Source organism: Notolabrus celidotus, chromosome 10, assembly GCF_009762535.1.
Source record: "Notolabrus celidotus isolate fNotCel1 chromosome 10, fNotCel1.pri, whole genome shotgun sequence".
Classification (NCBI taxonomy): domain Eukaryota; kingdom Metazoa; phylum Chordata; class Actinopteri; order Labriformes; family Labridae; genus Notolabrus; species Notolabrus celidotus.
The window spans coordinates 29,994,759-30,013,888 of NC_048281.1; the positions used below are offsets into that span (position 1 = coordinate 29,994,759).

The 19,130-nt window shown below is 41.2% G+C and overlaps 1 protein-coding gene across 2 annotated transcripts in view; it reads right to left on the reverse strand.

Moving 5' to 3' along the window:
• Positions 1-12,706: 12,706 nt before the first annotated feature.
• LOC117820288 (protein FAM124A) overlaps positions 12,707-19,130 on the reverse strand; it is a 42,934-nt gene continuing 36,510 nt past the window's right edge. For both annotated transcript variants that reach the window (XM_034694012.1, XM_034694011.1), the window contains exon 4: positions 12,707-13,827. In XM_034694012.1, the coding sequence (XP_034549903.1) occupies positions 12,997-13,827 (831 nt within the window). In that variant the 3' untranslated portion in view covers positions 12,707-12,996. The remainder of the gene's footprint in view (positions 13,828-19,130) is intronic.

The following is a 19,130-nucleotide window of genomic DNA, read 5'->3' on the forward strand; positions in this document are numbered from 1 at the left end:
AGCCCAAAGTGCTTCACAAAATAACAGAGAGACAGAGAACAGCAGCAATGGTAAAATTATGAAAGGCACGATTATTAATAAAATATTTAAGAATAAAATAAAGTCAATACAGTAAAGTTAATAAAATAAGTAAGAGTGGAAAGAAAAGTTAAAAATAAGGTAGCGTTGACAAGATCAGATGAATATAAGAAATAATAGATACATGAGTAATTCTGTTTTTTATGTTTTCCCCCTCTGGAATTCTCCTTCAGTTCCAAAAAAAACTAGTTGAATTGAAAAACTCTGAGCTGTCACCCCAGTGGAGAAAACATAAAGTGCCTCTTAGAAATTTCAGTGGAGAAATGTGGAAAAGTGACTGAAGTGCTTTAATATTGGAGAAAACAAACATAAGTGTCTTTTTGGGAGCTGTTCCAGTGGAGAAAACACAATGCAGTGCAAAACAGTCTGTCCCTAACCATGTTAAAAATGCAGTGTACTATCATGTCTTTCTTTCTTTCTTTCTTTCTTTCTTTTTTTCGTCTTCAGTTTTAAGTATTTCAGTCAAAACGTCCAGAGGCTTGCCTTCCCAAATATCATTCTTGATTTAAATCTGTTCATTTGCACCTCACAGCCTGGTCTCTGATATGATCTGTTTTGAATCTGGAAAAGAAACAAGTTGGCTTCATGACTCAATAAAAGCAATCACTGACTGTCTATGTGAAATATTTGTTTATTGTGACATTTTTTGTGATGTATTATTAGATATATTTCTTTGGCATCACTTTCACATATTTATTTTTCTCTGTTATAGCATCATAGCTACAGAGTCCTTTGAAGATATATACAAACAGTTTATAATAGCTCTGTTCATGCTCACACAGACTAAGATATCAGCTGTTGACACAAGTCCTTCAGTCTTTTGTTGTGATGATCAAAAGACATTTCTGCTCAGAGCGTCACTGCTGCGTCAGCATTTCTAATTGGTATCTCTGTGGAATGTGGACGGACTCATCATAGACATGTTTCTGTTCCAGCATGTGAAAGAGAAAATCAGGAAGTATTTCATGTTCATGTAAAAAGACAACAGAATACATGTTTACATGCTATGTTTATCAGCTCAGGTTAAAGTGTCAGCATGCTGGTAGTTTCAATTCCAACAACTTGTGACAAATCGCTCTGGGAATGTCATGGGTTGAACATGTTTGCTTGTGATAATGTTACTTTATAAAGTTACAGATGTTTCAGATAATTTAGTCAATACCTGATTCTGATTGACTTGATGTGCTGTGCATTACTTCTCTGTGGTTCTTGGTGTCTGTTTTTTAAATGAGCAGTGAGATTTGACATATTTAAATTGTAGTCCCTCCTTTTAAGACTCTCTTAAAATGTCACAGGAGCATGTCTTACAAACTTTATGTCCCTGATCTTCCTCAGACTTTATAATACCCCCACACGGCTGACATTCTATTTCACATTTCAGCATCAAAATGTCACCCTCTTCTCTGAATCAGTTATTGGATGTGCTAAATTTAAGAGCATCCCTGTCTTTGTGCTTCACATATAGTTACATAACTTACCACATGGCCGCTGTCGTCCTCCAACAATACAGCATGAAGATGGATGGAGATAGATGGACAGCGAGAGCTAGTACATAACTGGGATTATGAGGTGGCCCAGAACACCTCGGGGAGGCTTAACAGTTAGCTCTGGACGCTTTACCTCCCCATTCTCCCCACTGTGATTAGGGAAGAGAGGAAACAGAGAGATGCTAAGAAAGTGAAGAAGTGAAGGCCAAGCATAGACTGCATAAAACTTGAACTTCACCTGTTGGTTTCTGAAGCAGAGTTTTGAAGCCTATTGGCGGCAATCGCCATATTGAAAATGCGTATTCATCCTTAACTTTCAGTCGACCTGTCATGAGTCCAAGAAGTGGAGTTGTTCTTTGCTAACAGCTACAGTGTGCCCGCCTGTCAGTCAAGTCAGCCATGCCCCTGATTGTGTGTAGCCTTAATATCTTCAAAACTTATGAGAAAACAAAAACTGTGTGCGAATAGAGAAATGAGCTATCACACCCGACTCTCTTTTGGGACCAGGCTGTGAACATGTTTAGTTTTGCTGTAAAGATTGGCTTATTTGAATGGGTGTGTATGTGGCTTCCTGTGCTTCTGGAACCAGCCTCAAGTGGACAGTTGAGGAACTGCAGTTTTTAGCACTTCCGCACTGCTTCATATTTCAAAACCAGAGGTTGCCTGTTTGGGCTAGAGCTCCCCCCTGGTGTGCTAGGCTGCATGCTCTACCTCCCTATACTCCCCCACTATGAAAAAGGAAGAAAGGAGAGAAGATAGAAAAATGGGAATGATAGTTTTCTCTTAGTTTTGTTGTTCCCCCATCTGACAATACTTTTCCTCATCGTCATCCCCTGACTTGTTCTGGCTGCTTCATCTGACCCAGGAAAATTAAAGAGAAATGCCTTAAAAAACACAATTTTAGAGGAACAGGCAGAATTGTGAAATACAGTTTGATCATTATTCCTATTCTCTATATTTAGATCTTTTGTTTTATAGAAAATTACAAACATACATGGAGTGAGAGTGGAAACAAAACAACTCAGATACATCTCCTTAATCTGTAGATAGCTGAAGTTATTTAAATTAAAGTAATGACTTAACAAAACCACAAAACCCACTTTGATTTCATCTCATCCGCTCCCCTAAATTTAGTTATTTTGCAGTTGGGAGAAGATAAAATCAGGGAGTGATTAGACACTTTGAGTTCTTCCTCAACATACATTCTGAGGAGTGTGCCGTGCATTTAAGGGTTTCTCTCTAAAGTCAAAGAACAGCCGACGGTTGATGATAGTATGTCCTGTATTTCACCTTAAATCAATCTGCATTGTGGCGATCTGCCCTCAACTGTCCTTCTTAATTGGGGACATGAAAGACAGCAAAATAAACTGCGAACATTTTTTCCCATGAAGAAGAGAACATGATTGGTAGCCATCAGGTATTTGAGCGGCTTTGTTTGACGCGGGATTCCGGCCATTACTGGACTTGACTCATTAGCAGAGCCGTGGCTTGGCTTCATTAAACGCACTCGCCACATTCTTTAAAAGGAATTTGGATTTTTAAGGCCTGGGACGGAGGAGATGGATGAGATGTCACGGTAACTGACCAAAGACAATGCTTTTGAAGATATGCCACCATAAACAGCAGCTTTCATCTTGGCGGCTGTGAGGCCTTTGACGGGAAGCTACGTTTGAAGTTCATATTTTAGAAGTAGAAATAATGGATTGTGCTTTCTGTGTCTGATCTCTGGACCCGCTGCAAAGCAAGCTGCCGCTGCTCTGAGGGGTCAGGGTGAGGGACAGAATTACTCAACAGTGTCATGGACCAGTGCTTGGAGGCCTCAGCCAAGCAGGACCTCCTGTCAACAACCACTCTTTACTTACGGCTGATTTTATGTTGCGTTAAAAATTATTATATTAACGACACAGTCAGTCGTGTTTCTGTTCAAGCTGCCAGTTCACCCCACAGTTTGGTCGGCTGCCACTTAATTACAGCCAGGCCAGGCCAGGCTGAAATAGTGACCTGGCTGGTCGACCAATTTGCACCAGCCTGGAGCAAAAACTGCTGCAGTCCATGACAGAGCTGTTCTGACCTCTGTGGGACTGGGTCAAGTCTTTCAAAGTAAACAGAAAATCCAAGGAAAAGTCTTACAGGTTGCTCACCAGAAAAAAAAACCCACTTTCAAACATTTCATATCGTCGCTCTCTAAAGAAAATAGCCTTGAAATATCTGTGTGATATATGTTGTTACATTTCCAAGGTACTATGGGATGAGGGGGAAGAACAATTGAACCTATAATATGGGAATGAAATGAGAGGGACAAGAATTTTCTTTGTCTTTTAGGAAGAACAAATTAAATATTCATTAACAAAGAAGAATGATCAAACAACTCCTTTCATGGAAGAAACAAGACCCAGCTCCAACCTTCTAACAAACTGCTCCAGCTCCCTTCTGCCTTCCCTCTCCTGCTCTGTTTGCTGCAGATCTCAACAGCAGGTAGCTTCAGGTGTATTCAATTAGCAGTAGCACAGAAGAGTGGAAGAATCACCTGAGAGCAAGAGAGGGACAGAGAGAGTACATCATACCCCACTTTGCAAAACACAAACTATCCCTTTAACTTTATCACATATTCTGCAGCCAGTCACCAGGTGGAGCCCAAAACGTTTTGGCTTCACTTTGGATGAGTTGTTGTATCGTCTATGTTTTTTTTACACAGTCTAAGTCAGGGGTTCCCAAAGTGTGGGTCGGGACCATAGACTGTAAAAAATATGGACGTAGTATCCGTGACGTCACCCATCTGTTTCTGAAGAGCTGTTTTGAGACCAATCGGCTGCGGCAGCCATATTGCTTCTGTCGAGCCAGTGTGACGTAAAGAGGCGGGCTTTGAGCCTCCTAGCCAACAGCTGCAGTGTTCCCACAGGCAGCTGTGCCTCTCATTGGAAGACTGGTAATCTCAATATCTTCGAAATTGCCGAATTAGAAAAAAATTCACCCCCCTCACAGTGAGAGGACGTCGAGAAATTAGCTATTCAGACTACACTCATCTTTTGTACCAGGCTGTAAACATGTTTATTAATGCTGCAAAGATCGTCTTTTCCCCATTCATGTGTATGTGACTTCCGGTACTTCCGGAGCCAGCCTCAAGCGGATCCTCGATGAACTGCAGCTTTTAACACTTCCGCATTGACTCATATTTTTAGACCGGAGGTTGCCGCTTGGTCGGGACCCCCTGGGGGGTCGCAAGACACAAATGGGAGGTCGTGAGATGTCTTCCAGAATGTTTTTGTTTTTTTAAGTCATCTAAAATTTTGTACATTTTACCCATTATAGTAAAAAATATCAACAAAAATAGTAGGTAAACTTGAAATAAAACCTTGAAAATAGAAAATGTAATGAGTTTTGTGCCTTTCTTTTTGCCAGATGACTCCTAAGTAAACAGTTAATTATCAAAAGCATCAGTAGCAGTAGGTTTATTCATAACAGCACAGGAAACACAGACACATGCTCATAGAGGTAGGCTGATTTTCTGCAGACCAGCTAAATGAAGCCACATTAAATCACTTTGAGGGACAGTGGGGGTTGCAAGTCTTTGGCACCTATATTTTGGGGGTCGTGGGCTGAAAAGTTTGGGAACCCCTGCTCTAGGTGATTCTCCCTTACTTCCCCTCAACATCCAGCGTCAGTACCACCATGAACAAAACAAAAACATAAACCTTGGTGAATTTTATTGAGGACTAACAAATCAATTATAAGCTATAAAACATTTTGTTTTTATTTATGGTACGTTTAGATGTTTCCTCTTACCATGCATGCTCGTTTTAATTCGTCAGTTGCTTTCTTCAATCTCACTGAAGCCTCTACATCCTTCTTTGTGCCAATACACGTAGTTTGGCATTGTTTGCATGTGATACACTCGCATACTCTCAGAATGGACTCTTTGAAATGATGTGGACACGCTCAGAGCTTTGTACAAACACTGAACATCAGAGACTCCTCTCATCACGTCTGGATTTTTTTGTGGTCTGACTATATTACATTCATTTTAAGAATAACACCTCCAAATGAACCACACAAATTCTCATCCTTTGGAAGAGAAAGTGTTTTTTCATTTATCGGTTAAATAATAGAAATTCTCAGCAGGTTCACGTGCACGTCAGTTGTTGTTTCCAGGAGCTTATGGTCACTTCTCTAACAAAATATCCTCACCGATGAGTGTCTGTGAGACTCTGCGATGCCTCCACCTTTCTCCACACAGCAACAACTTAATCCCTCACTAACGGAGACTGTCCCCAGGCTCTCCATTCAGAGCGCTCTCCCAAGTCCCCTCTCCGGCACCTGACCTTTGACCTTGCAGGGGAAGTGATAATGAGCACAGGAGAAGGTTGGAGGAAGAGAGCGAAGGGTTACAGAATGGAATGACCAATAACAGGAAAAAAATCTCCTCCAAAATCTCTTTCCTTCCTTTGTCCCATCACAGAACTTTCTCCCTGCTGATGATCAGACAAACTGCCACTAAAGAAAAAAACCTCCTGAAACAGAATGAGCTACAAGTATCTCTGGAAAATGAGTGAATTCATTATTACCATGAGACAGGGCTACAAAGGCTCCACTGAAAAGAAGAAGACGACAAAGACGAGGAATAAAAAGAAGAGAGGGAATAGATGAAGGTGGAAAAGTAGCGGTCCAAATCCAACAAAGACAACGATAAAAGAAGAAGAACAGCAAGGACAACCAAAGACAGAGAAGTAAAAAAGGAAGTAAATCAACAACAGCAGCAGCAAAGAAAATATCCAATTAAATGCAGAAGAGGAAAAATAACAACAACAATGACTAGGAAACAAAAAACAGATGGATTTAAGAAAAACAACAAACCCAGAAGAAGAACAAAAACAGTATACGACATACAAGGATGAGCAATAGAAATAAATGCAAACATAGAAGAGGAAGAGCATTAAAAGATGACAACAACAACAAGGAGCAAACAAAAAAGAACAAAGACAAATAAAGAAGAACAAAGACGAACAAAGACAAGGATGTATGACTACACAGGGCCGACCCGTCGCATAGGCAGTATAGGCAAATGCTAGGGGCGCCGACCATCCATAGGGGCACCGCTAAATGAGGGAGGAAGAGAATTTGAAGATAACAGGAAAAACAATATTGTTTTATCTAATTTAATTTTGGATTAAATTGGGGAATGAAGCCAGTAAACATTTAAAAGCTTGTGATTCACTTTTGGTTTTAAAAATAATGGTATGCAAATCAGTTTTGGAAGTCTTTAAGTGTTCATGATTTACCTGTTTTTGTTTAGTTGTTGTTGTTTTCTTTACACTTTGGAAGCTGTTAGCTTAATTAGATAGAAAATGTTGGCTAGGGTTAAACAAGCATTTTGCTTCTGCCTTTTCAGTCATCACTTAACACATTACTGTTGCTTTGTTTAAAGTGTCTGCACTGTGAAAATTATTGTGTTATATAATGACTGAATAGATTCTACTACTATTACAGTATGCATTTTGAAATTGTATTATTATTTTCCTGCTAAATATCAGTGTTATTACCATTTTACTAATGTTCTTTTAGAGGTAATTTTTTATTTTAGAACAAAGGAAACCTGTAAAACATAAAGCTGGATGTCAGTTGTCTTTAAGTGTATATGTGATGTGATTGTTGGAGTTGGTTATAATACAAGGGGCACCTGTTAAAATCTTGCCAAGGGCACCAAGTCGGTTAGGGCCGGCTCTGTTTCTACAACATCAACAACAACGAGAAATAAAGCAGAAGAATGGACAAACAAAAATAAAGAACAACACAGACAATAAAGAATGAAGACAATAACATCAAAAAAGAAAAAAGAACAATAAAGATGAAGAACAAATGAAAGAACAGCCAATAATATTTACAATAATGATGGGATTAATAAGAAGAACACGTAGAAGGAGAATAATAAGAAGAATAAAAACAGAGATAGAAAAGAAGAAGGAGTTAAAAAAGCACATAGGAAGGCAAAGAACAACAGAAAGAGAAGAAGGGCAAAACAAAGCTGAAGATCAATTATTGATCAGACGAGGAATAACAAAAGATACGACAAAGGACAAGAACTATGGAATGACAACAACTGCAGAGAAAGAGGGAAGAAAAGGAAAGAAAGAAAGAAAGGTGGTATCGTTCTATTGTTGTTTTGTTGCATAATCAGCATCATGCATGTTGTTTACAGCCCTTACTGGCTCCTTACAAAGGGTTAAAAATTCAATTTAGTATCATTGATGATAAACTGAACTAACATCCCAGCAGAGACTGATGCAAAGACAAGTGAAAAAAAGAGACAAAAAGAAAAGAAAGAAACACTGTTGATAAAGTGTGGAGCAGTCCAGATCACAGCAAGTTGTGGGAATGAATTCACAGAGATGCTCAGTGGAGTGTTGGCCTGTGATCGACTGACTCTTTCTGCTTCACCTCTGTTGCCCTACTTCCCCCCAGGCTGCTGGGCCTTGGGGCAGTGCAAGCGGGGAGGATTAGAGGGGATGCTGGTGTGCAGGGCCGGGCCAGGCTGCAACAACGCCAGCAGCGCTCAGAGCCGGTGTCGCCAGAGAGATCTGCCAGGTACGCCATGGAGGATTAGAGCCAGTAGTGCTGGCACTGTGAGAGGGGCGACGTGAGGAGACACGTCCCACGTAGCCCTCATCTCCCAGGAGCTCTGCCTGGCTCGGAGGAGGCATGGGAAATATGCTGCAGGGCTGTTTGTAGGACAGGAAGGTGGATGGAAGTGTCAGCTAATGAAGGTGTGGAGGAGTGCTCTTGAATGTGTGAGAAATACTTTGAATACTCTCTCAAGGGAAAAAACAGCAAGGACAGCTTCCAATCCAAATTCCTTTAGTGTTTGTATCAGTGGAAGTTTTGGTAAATGGTTAAAGAGTTGCAGTAACAGATTTATCTTGCACTCTAGCGCCATCTGCAGACATGTGGTGCTGATGCAAAAGCTGATTTCTGCATCTAAGATACAGTTTAGAGTTACATCACATGACATTGAAAGGAGCAATCTGTACAACCTCAAGAGACATCCAAATATTGACTCAGAGTATTTGTCATTTCAAGCCTGTAAGGTACATTAAAATGTTTTGTTGACGCATGTGAATTCAAATGCATGAGAACCTGATTGTCTGCATGAGTAGTAAACACTGGATAATCAAAGAGGTAGATTTTTACAAACTCATCCATTCTTCTATCCAAATATGAGATATGCCAGTCTTGAATCTCAAAGGAAATTTTAATTTCTCCACGCATTTCATTTCAAACTTTATAATGAACTGAAGGTCCAGATAAATAGACTGCATAAAACACAGGAAGACTGTGCAAGACATGTACATCAAGTTCATCATCCCCGGCACTTCTACTGTTTTCGGCTGTAATTCCTTTCATGTTGCAGAAGCTAACGACTGGAACAACTTCCAAAACACCCTCAAACTTTCAACTTTGCCTCCACTCACAACCTTCAAGCTAAAACTTCAACAGATTTTAATTGACTGTTGCTCCTGCTGATCACTTCGGTCTTTACTTACATGCATACTTTTATACATATGATATGTCTATTTGTGACTGTAGTTTCCATGTGTATGTGTTCCTGTTGGCGCCTCTTGGTCAGGTCATGTTTGTAAATGAGAACTGGTTCTGACCAGAGCGTCCACATTGAGTTTGAAAGGCGGGATAAGAAAGGAGCGTCTATTCAGGGAGTGGCTCCTGTGATGGATGCTGGGGGAGGGACCAGGAGAGGAGCAGGTGGAGCGGGAGCTACCAGAGCCCATGTTTGGTAGAGAGAAGAGGGATCCGGATCTGTGGCCCCTCCACCCTGACCTCCAGCTGTCCGGGTAGTGGCGCTCGGCCCACTGTGCCTCCTTGTCCAGCTCCTCGTAGACCAGAGCATGGGAGGCGTGGGGGGTCTGGTGGACTCTGGGACGGGATGCGGACCGGTGGTGGTGGTGGCGGCGGTTCCTGGAGGAGGAGGAGGAGCTGCTGCGAGGGAAGGTGGGTGGAGCGGAGGCTGATTCAGTGATGGTGGAGGATATGAGGGAGGGATCCTGATGGAGTTTGAAGAGTGAGCCCTGGATCTGAAGGGGAAAGGAAGACATTTAGAATCAAGACTGCACAATTTGTATTTAACTTTATTGGCAGCAGAGGAAGTCAACAAACACATATACAGAGTATATGAAAAAGAAACAAAGAACTATGATCTGAAAAAGAGGCATTTATACCAATGTCTCTATAGCTTGGACTGGACTGTATCTGATGTTGGACAGGAACAAGATGATCTCATTCTCAGAGACATTAAGCTGGCAAATAAATCTATACATAAGATTTCTCAAGACATCTGACATTACATTACCAATTTTTAACTGAAACCAGAATTATTTTCATATGAAGAGTGTTTAAGTCAAGGTTCTGTTATGGCATCTTACCCAAATATAAGACCTGAACCAATAAGGGGTGGCAGTGGCTCAGAAGTAGAGTCGCTCTTCTCTTAATCAGGAAGTTGGAGGAAGATCTCAGGTCCTGCTACTCATGTGCCGAAGTTTCCTCGGGCAAGACACTGAACCACAAACTGCCTCCGGTGGATGTTCCAGTGGTGTGTGATTGGGATTACTTAATACTGGTGAGAGTTTTACACAGCAGCCTATGTGACCTAGCCTTTATAAGCACAGTCCATTTACCATATACATTTTTGTGAACCTGCAGCCAGAATTATTTTCATGAAGAGTTTTGAAAAGTAAAGTTGCTGTGATGACATCTTACCCAAATACAAGATCTTACCAAATCTCAAAACTGTCTTTAAATCTCCATGTTTCACCAAGTGTCCTGTTTTTTTCTTAATCATCAGCACAAAACAATTCATAAAAATAAAGAGTGGGGTGCATCAAATATGGGTCACCTTTTGAAGGAGATGCATTCAGGGTTCCCTTTTTGAATCAGTTAAATGAATGAGAGATGTGAACTTAACTGGATCTCATCTTTGAGGCTGATCTATTTCCCAGACTTCTCCATGAGTATTGTCTACACTGAGGAGACAATACATCAAACCGCGCTCTGTGTTGATTGGTTGACGATGATGTCATCTCTTCTGTGTACTGTTATTGGATTGCCCTCTTCAGACTGTGGAGAGACCTCACAAGTAGACCCACTCACACCTGTTGAAGAGCTCAGACTGTGGAGAGAGGGAGGGTTCACAGACTGAGCTGAAACAGGAGATTTACCCAGACACAGAGGAGCGGTACAGACTTCAGTAAACACATCAGACACACGGGGATGCTGCTTTATGGGTGAATCGCCTAGGACTATTAAATATGTGACCAGTGTAAAACCAACATCTTTGAACTTCTTGCATCACAGAGGTGCAGCTTCATGTTGCATTAAAATGATTCACAGTCTGACAGAATACTGCATGTGAACAAACATGCTTGTTGGTGATCTGTATTGTTTGCAGCTTTATGCTCATCTCAGGATCGTCTTGTTTATTTGAACTTCTTGAATGTTATCATGACATACTGTAGATTTACATTGTCTGACTTCATTGTTCTGACTTTTTTTTTAAATGATGATAACTCACATTAAAAAAGACTAACATCCAGATCACTGTTGGTGTGTGGAAAACAGCAGGTTCAGCCCTGAACTTTAAAAATAGAGTCACTCTGGCTGATTGAAGTCACACCTTGTTCACAGAGTTTGATTTGTTTCTGTCTGGCTGCAGGTAGAGCCTGACAGCATGCAGGTCAAAGAGACTTAAACTCATTTGCCCCATCTGGCTCTTCAAAAGCCTGGTTGTGTGATTGTGTGCTGGTTTTAATTACGCTGTTTAAGCTTCTATTTCTAGTCCAATGAACTTCCATCTATTTTAGTGTCTTGTTTGTTTTATTTATTGTTGGTGTTTGGGATTTGTATTTCACAGCTGGCTGCTAAACAAATTGCCCCTCAGGGAAATTAAGACTACCTCGTACCTTGGACCGTAGCTCCCAAATACCTATTTTTAAATCCCCAACAAGGATGTTCAATTTTTATAAGTAATAGGGGAGCATTTGTACGAAGCCTCTGAAGTTCCAAAAAGGGAAAAATTGGATTTTGTGCACACAATATAAATATCCTGTGGTAATAAGATAAGTACCTTGTTCCCACATAATAATTATATCGTGTACACTTGTTTCCATAAGATAATAAGATGCGCACAACATAATTATCTTATGGGAACAGGGCACTTTACTTATTACCGCAGGATAAATATATTGTGCACCCAAGTTAAAGCTGGGGTTGGTTGTCTGATTTAGATACACTTTTGTTATACTGGTTAAAATGATCTTTATGTCCCGATGGCAATCAATAAATAATGTGTTCTTAAAAAAGAGTGAAAAAAGCTGCTATCTACAGCCGGAGTAAACCTGGGAAAACACCAACCAATCCCTGCCATCAGGAGCAAAATTATGAAACCAATCAAATCCCGTCCTGCCGTTCTGCCCGCCTCCTGCAAAGCGTACATTTCATGTTTGTTTGTGTTTTTAACTTTCACTATGAGAATGTTTTGGTGTTTTCTTACCACTGAGTGAGACATGATTGACGTAGTGCAAAACACAAACCATGTGCTGAGGACCGGTTTTGAATCAGTCACCATCATATGGTGGCGAATCAGCGGCGCTCGTGCATGTGAGCGGGTGCGTCGTTTTGGAGGAGCTCTGAGGGGAGGGGAGTCCTGAGGAAATGCTACATTCAAAATCATGCTAGTTTTCCATGACTACCAACCCTAGCTTTAATATCTTTAGTGCACAATATAAAAAATGTGACTTTTTGGAACTTCAGATGTAAGGAGTGTACATTTGCACTCCAGTCCAGCAGGGGGCAGCATCATTTTAGTGTTGGTCCAAGTGAAAACACAACTATGAATCTGTTTCATAACCAGCTGAAAAGTCCTCACAGGAGCTTTAAATATATGAATAATGTCAAATAAGCTAAATGTAAAAAAAAAATGGTGTTTACAGTTTACCAATGCTCAAGATGAAGTGCTCCAAAGAATTCATTTTGCATATCTCCCAAAGTAATTCAGTTTATGGTCACAGAAAGTACAACAATAAAAACATAATAGTGACTATAGAGAAGCTGAATTATGAGAATCATGGTCTGACAACATATACACCAAAGTCAAAAAACCTACCTTTAATTTGGTTGTGTGTATGACAGGTTTATTGATAACACATCTGTACATAGTAATGTAGTTCACCTTTAAATGTGTCAATTTTCTCTCCATACATAACCTCACATTTACCGCTTTGAAGCATAAATCTACATGCAAAAAGAGCAACATCAACAATTACAAGAACATGAAATAAGTTTCTGCTTCACTCCAGTTTCACCACCAGGGGGCGGAGTAGAGCTGTGTCAATACTGGCTCGAGTGAGTCCTCTCAGCTCAGAGGAACACATTAAATATAAAACTCTTCCTCCTCCATCACTGTCTCCTCCGCCTCTTCTATCTGAGCGCTGATGATGCTGCAGCTGTCCGAGTGGTTTATGGAAACGTCGCTCAGAGATGGTGCAGCACTCATGCTCACACTCGGGCTGTTCATACGAGACGCTATCAGGGTGGAGGGAGTGCTGCTGTTGCTGAAGCTGTTGGGAGTCCGCCTCAGTGTGGATGATTTGTAAATGTTCTCAGAGATGCTGGGAGAGAGGGAGGTTTTAAAGTCATCAGACTGAGCTGAAACTGGCCGAGGAGTCTGTGGCAGGCTGGCTTTGATGTACGCAGACACCACAGAGAGGTCCACACTGCTGACTGAGTTCACTTTGTCCCCTGTGTCCACATCCGTCTCCTCCGCCCCGACCAGAGCGTCCACATTGAGTTTGAAAGGCGGGATAAGAGAGGAGCGTCTATTCAGGGAGTGGCTCCTGTGATGGATGCTGGGGGAGGGACCAGGAGAGGAGCAGGTGGAGCGGGAGCTACCAGAGCCCATGTTAGGTAGAGAGAAGAGGGATCCGGATCTGTGGCCCCTCCACCCTGACCTCCAGCTGTCCGGGTAGTGGTGCTCGGCCCACTGTGCCTCCTCGTCCAGCTCCTCGTAGACAAGAGCATGGGAGGCGTGGGGGGTCTGGTGGACTCTGGGACGGGATGTGGACCGGTGGTGGTGGTGGCGGCGGTTCTTGGAGGAGGAGGAGGAGCTGCTGCGAGGGAAGGTGGGTGGAGCGGAGTCTGATTCAGTGATAGTGGAGGATATGAGGGAGGGATCCTGATGGAGTTTGAAGAGTGAGCCCTGGATCTGAAGGGGAAAGGAAGACATTTAGAATCAAGACTGCACAATTTGTATTTAACTTTATTGGCAGCAGAGGAAGTCAACAAAAGTGGCAACGTCTATCTTTAGCAAAAGATTATAACTATATATAAGGACAAGAACAAGGGGATTACTCAAAACATCCCTATAAAGATCTCTAAGGTCTTTAAGTAAGCTATGAGTGTGAGCCAGTGTACAAAACCACCCTACATCTGGCTGATCTGAATGTAATCCAGTTGTTTATAATGTTGCTGTTCACATGAGTAAATCTGAGAAACCTCTATAAGCCAACAGAACATACAGAGGCATTTCAGGAATGTTATTAAACCAGTAATACAACAAATTACACTCAATCCTATAAAATATCTCCAAACAAGCTGAGAAATATTTCTTCTAAGCTTCTTTCAGATTCTCTGCATAGCACTCATTTTAAATCTGTAACATTTGAATTCAGATGTGGTTCAGATTGAAATATTTCTGGATTACTAAGAAACAACATGTCATGAGTTGATGTTTAGTTTAGTTTCCTTGTTTCTTTCCTTGGTTCCTCCCTGTGTGTATTCTGTGTTATAAGTCATCCTTTGTCCTCCTTTTGTTTTTAGTGATCCATGTCTCATGTTGTATTTTCTTGTGTTTCTTAGTCTTGTTTTGTTCTGTTTTATTTTGTAGTTCTGAATCCCTGTGTTTCCAGTTTAGTTTTACTTCCTGCCCTTGTGCGTTTCTCTCCTTTTCTGATTACACACATTAGTTTCACCTGTGTCCTGTGTTCCACACCTGTGTCAAATACTCTGTGGCTGTTTCCGAAATCGCCTACTATACTAGCAGTACGTACTGATATGTCCAAAATTCAGTATGTAGTAAGTAGTATGTGAACAAGAGCAAAATCTGCAGTATGCCAAAACTCCCCGGATGTCTACTGATGCGGGAAAATGTCACAGTGTGCATCAGACCAGTCTGCCTCGCGTACTGTTTCCCATAATGCACAGCGCTCGTTCTGCTTTTTCTTTTTCCTCATTTTTTGACGGGAGGAAATCCGTTTTTGGGTGCTGTGAAAGTTATCAAATTACATATAAACTACTTCCTAACTTTTTAAATCATAAATGGATGCTAAATAAGCATTTTATTTATCGGCTTCGCCGTTGTTTACTTCCGCTTTCCGAAACCGGAAATCCAGTGAAGTCTGGCTCAGCATGCTGCATGACAGATCGGACAGAACAGTCATACTACATACTAAATTCAAATGCAGTATGTAGTAGGCAATACCTACTGCCTACTACATTAGTAAGTAGTATGTAGCAGGCCGTTTCGGAAACAGCCTGTGTGTTTAGTTACTCTGGCTGTTTTCGAAACCGCCTACTATACTAGCAGTATGTACTGATTTGGCCGATACTCAGTATGTAGTATATAGTATGTGAACAAGAGCAAAATCTGCAGTATGCCAAAACTACCCGGATGTCATGCAGATGTGGGAAAATGTCTCAGTATGCATCGGACCAGTCTCCCTCGCTTACTGTTTCCCACAATGCACAGCACTCGTTCTGCTTTTTCTTTTTTTTTTTTTTTACAGGGGGGGAACTAAATTTTTAGGTGCTGTGAAAATTATTAAAATCCATATTAACTTCTTAACTTTTTAATTCATAGGTGAATACTAAAGAAGCAGTTTCATTTTTTTTTACTTCGGTACTGCCTACTACATACTGGGTTTGAATTTAGTATGTAGTATGACTGTTCTGTTCGATCTGTGTTGCAGTATGTTGGGCCAGACGTCACTGGATTTCTAGTTTTGGAAAGTGGAAGTAAACAACGGGCAAGCTGATAGAGAAACTGCTTCTTTGGCATCACTTATGATTTAAAAAGTTTAGAAGTGGTTTATATGGAATTTAATAATTTTCACAGCACATACAAATGGAGTTCCCCCCGTCAGAAAAGAAGAGAAAAGAGAAAGCAGCAACGAGCGCTGTGCATTGTGGGAAAAAGTAGGCGAGGGAGACTGGTCCGATGCATACTATGACATTTTCCTGAATCAGTACGACATCTGGGGAGTTTTGGCATACTGCAAATTTTGCTCTTGTTCACAAACCACATACTGAATTTTGGCCAAATCAGTACGTACTGCTAGTATAGTAGGCGGTTTCAATAACAGCCTCTGTTTCCCCTGTCCTGTGTTGGATCATTGTACGACTTCCTTGTGTTCCTAGTGTTTCCTTATCACAGTGTTTCTAGTGTTTTCTTTTGAATTCAGTTTCTTGGACATTTCAGTAAGTTTGTTTGTACCTTTTTGTTCTTTTATTATTAAATCTTTATTTTCTGCACATTGGTCATCCTCAGTTTTTCCCCAGCGTGACACAACAGAAACAAATAATGTTTAACTTTTACACATCTTGCAATACATTGAATCATTGCTCTCATCAGGTCACCTGTTGCTCTCTCAAAAACTGTGGTTTCACTCGCCAGAAGTTTCATTTAGGTAAAAAGATTGTTTGCTTTATGGTTTGGAAATCCTGCATGCATGGTTATTGTGTGATCAATTGTTTGATACATCTGCCCCCTGATATCCAGAGCTAGATTGTGTGGTTGAACAGTATGGGACTTGTTTTTAGATTTTTAGGTTTACAAGTTTCTTCTCTTTGTATGTCCTGAAAAAGTAAAGAATAAGGTCATAGGGTTACGAAGACAGGAAGACCATCAAGCTCTCCCCCAGGGGCTCTAATGCAACCAAAACTCCCCTCACGCTACAAACAGGCCTCAAAGTGAAGGAGAAAGGGGTACCAGGGAACCCTGGGGTTTATAAAAGCCCCAACACGCCCCCCTGTTCTCAGCCCGGCCACTTTATAAATCACACCAGCAGCTGGAGAAGTCATCAGGGTCCAGAGAAACCCCCTGTGTATCACGCCTCCATTCATGGACTAGTATACCTCTGAACACCACACAGACACTGCTGTTCAGAAAACGCTGCTACACCACAAATCTACTGTCTGATTATCATTTACAAGGTCAAAAGAAATATGGCAGGCCGTTCTGTTCTGACACAAATGTGGAAACGTTCTTTTTACAGCATGTAAGGCAGCTGCGGCAGTTTTCATTTCAATGCTCTGACGGTTCAGTTTCCCATTTATTTTTCCTGTGCTGATAGTTTCTCCATGTTTCTGTTCTTCTATCCTCCGTCGTCCACTTTTCCTACCAAACAATACGAGCAGAAGCATTTACTTTCCACACGGCAGCCTCAAGACAATCATTTCCAAGAACGGGGAATGGAGGGGAGTTTCCAGATTTCCATATGTTCAGGCTCAAAACAATAAATATCGTGGAAGCAAATCTTAAAGTTTCCTGAGAGGAGCTGAACTGTGATTTACCACATCCTCGTGACAAACGTAGACCAGAGCAGGAAACAACTGATGTCTGTATTTCTGACATGAATAAATAAATCCTGCTGATCATGATGGACTATGGTGAACTATTTCTACAGTGCACAGAACTCCAACTTCAAATCTCAATAAATATACAAAATGATAGCAAAATAATTACTAAGATATGTGACTACCAAAAAAGTAAACAAGATCAGGTCGGGGGGGACACTATGCTAGCAGCTCTGGGTGCTTTAAGTTACCTGCCAGTGTAAGCATGCTAATATGCTTCTAATGATGAAGCTAACATGCACGTTTTATGCTACTGTAATATTTAAAGCTCCTGTAAGGAACTTTTTATTCGTGTTTTTGGCGCCCCCTGTGGACAAAAGGAGTTATGATAATATTTTTCTTTATATGGGTAAGTTTAAAATGTTACCCTGCTGTCTTTTAAAGCCAAACATGACTCACAGGATTCCTTATATGGCACAAAATGTACATTAGTTATGATGTTTTTCCAAAGATCAAAGCAGGCCACCTGATAGAGTAGTTGACAAATGGCAAGCCCAGCCTGAGCAACAATCTCATTCAACTTTATAGTTGATTTTTGGTCATTTTTGTCCCTGTCCTGATCCGAACTTCACTTTTTTGTCACTCAGCACTTCAGGAGATTGATATTGAGCTGCACCAGGCATCTGTATTTAGGTAAAAAGCTCTGCTTCAGTCAGACAACTCACGTTTACTTAAGATAAAGTTTATTGCAGCATACAGTATTGTGTTTGGCGTATGGGCTCTGAACCTCATTACTCCTTGTAGATTATTTAAAGATGCTGTGAGGAACTTTTGTTTTGTATCAATTCTGGCGCCCCCTTGTGGACAAAGTGATACCTCTTATATCTTGTCCTATACATGCAAAAGTAGTGTTTTCAACAAAAACCTCATCCTGTTGCCTTCAACAATCAACTTTATCAGGCAATGTGATTATTTTCCATGAAAACAGTCAAATAAAGTCTGTTTCTCAAGCAAGATGTTCATCATCTGATCTGACACCTACCCCCTCAGGACGGTTTCAGGCATTAAAAATGACACCAGAGAAGGTGCCAGTGTTGTTGCTGATGGTCTTGTTTGCTATTGAAGGTCATAAAGAGGCATCAGTATCATTTTCAGCCTGTTTCTCAGCCAATTCAAAACTCCTCACAGGGCCTTTAAATGCACACATTTAGGAGTAATGAGATAGGACTAAGCCCTGGAGCCCGCAGGTGGATGCCGGGGAGGAGGTGGGTACGAAATTTGCACACAGCACTGAGCAGGACAGCAGGAGCACTGGCAAAGCAGAGGCAGAGACAGGGAGACTTGCAGCTTAAATAGACCGCCAAATGAGGATGTAGAGATCAGCTGTTAGGGAGGATGATGACGTGTCAGTATGAATCCGCGCAGCTCGAGTTGTCTGCCTGAACTAGCTTGCAGGCAGCGCTCCATAAACTACCTGCTTATCACCAAACACCAAACAGACACAATCAGCAGCTACCTGATGATAATGATGGAGCATTTATGAGTTTAACCTGTCCTGTAGGAGTTGGTAGAGACCAAAAACAAAGCTAAAAGAGACTGATATTTGACTCTTATTCGTCGGAGAGACAGGAATGCAGCTCCTAATGGATTATAATGATGCTCAACATTTGCTGGATGTATTAATGACCAATGTTTTGGTAACAAGTTGTCTAAATCCACTTTTCAAGATGATAATATGTCAAATTTTATATACCCATCCTGTTTTTGCTGCCCTCATGTGGCCAAAAAAAACATCACTGCAGGTTAAAAGTTACAGTCATAGCCCAGATAATGTATTGTCCTTGGGGGCCCTCACAAGGATGGAGGTGCAAATGTGTCAGAGTGTGTGAATGAAAACATCTAAGAGTGTAACAAAACCCCCGGTGCTTTCTTCTC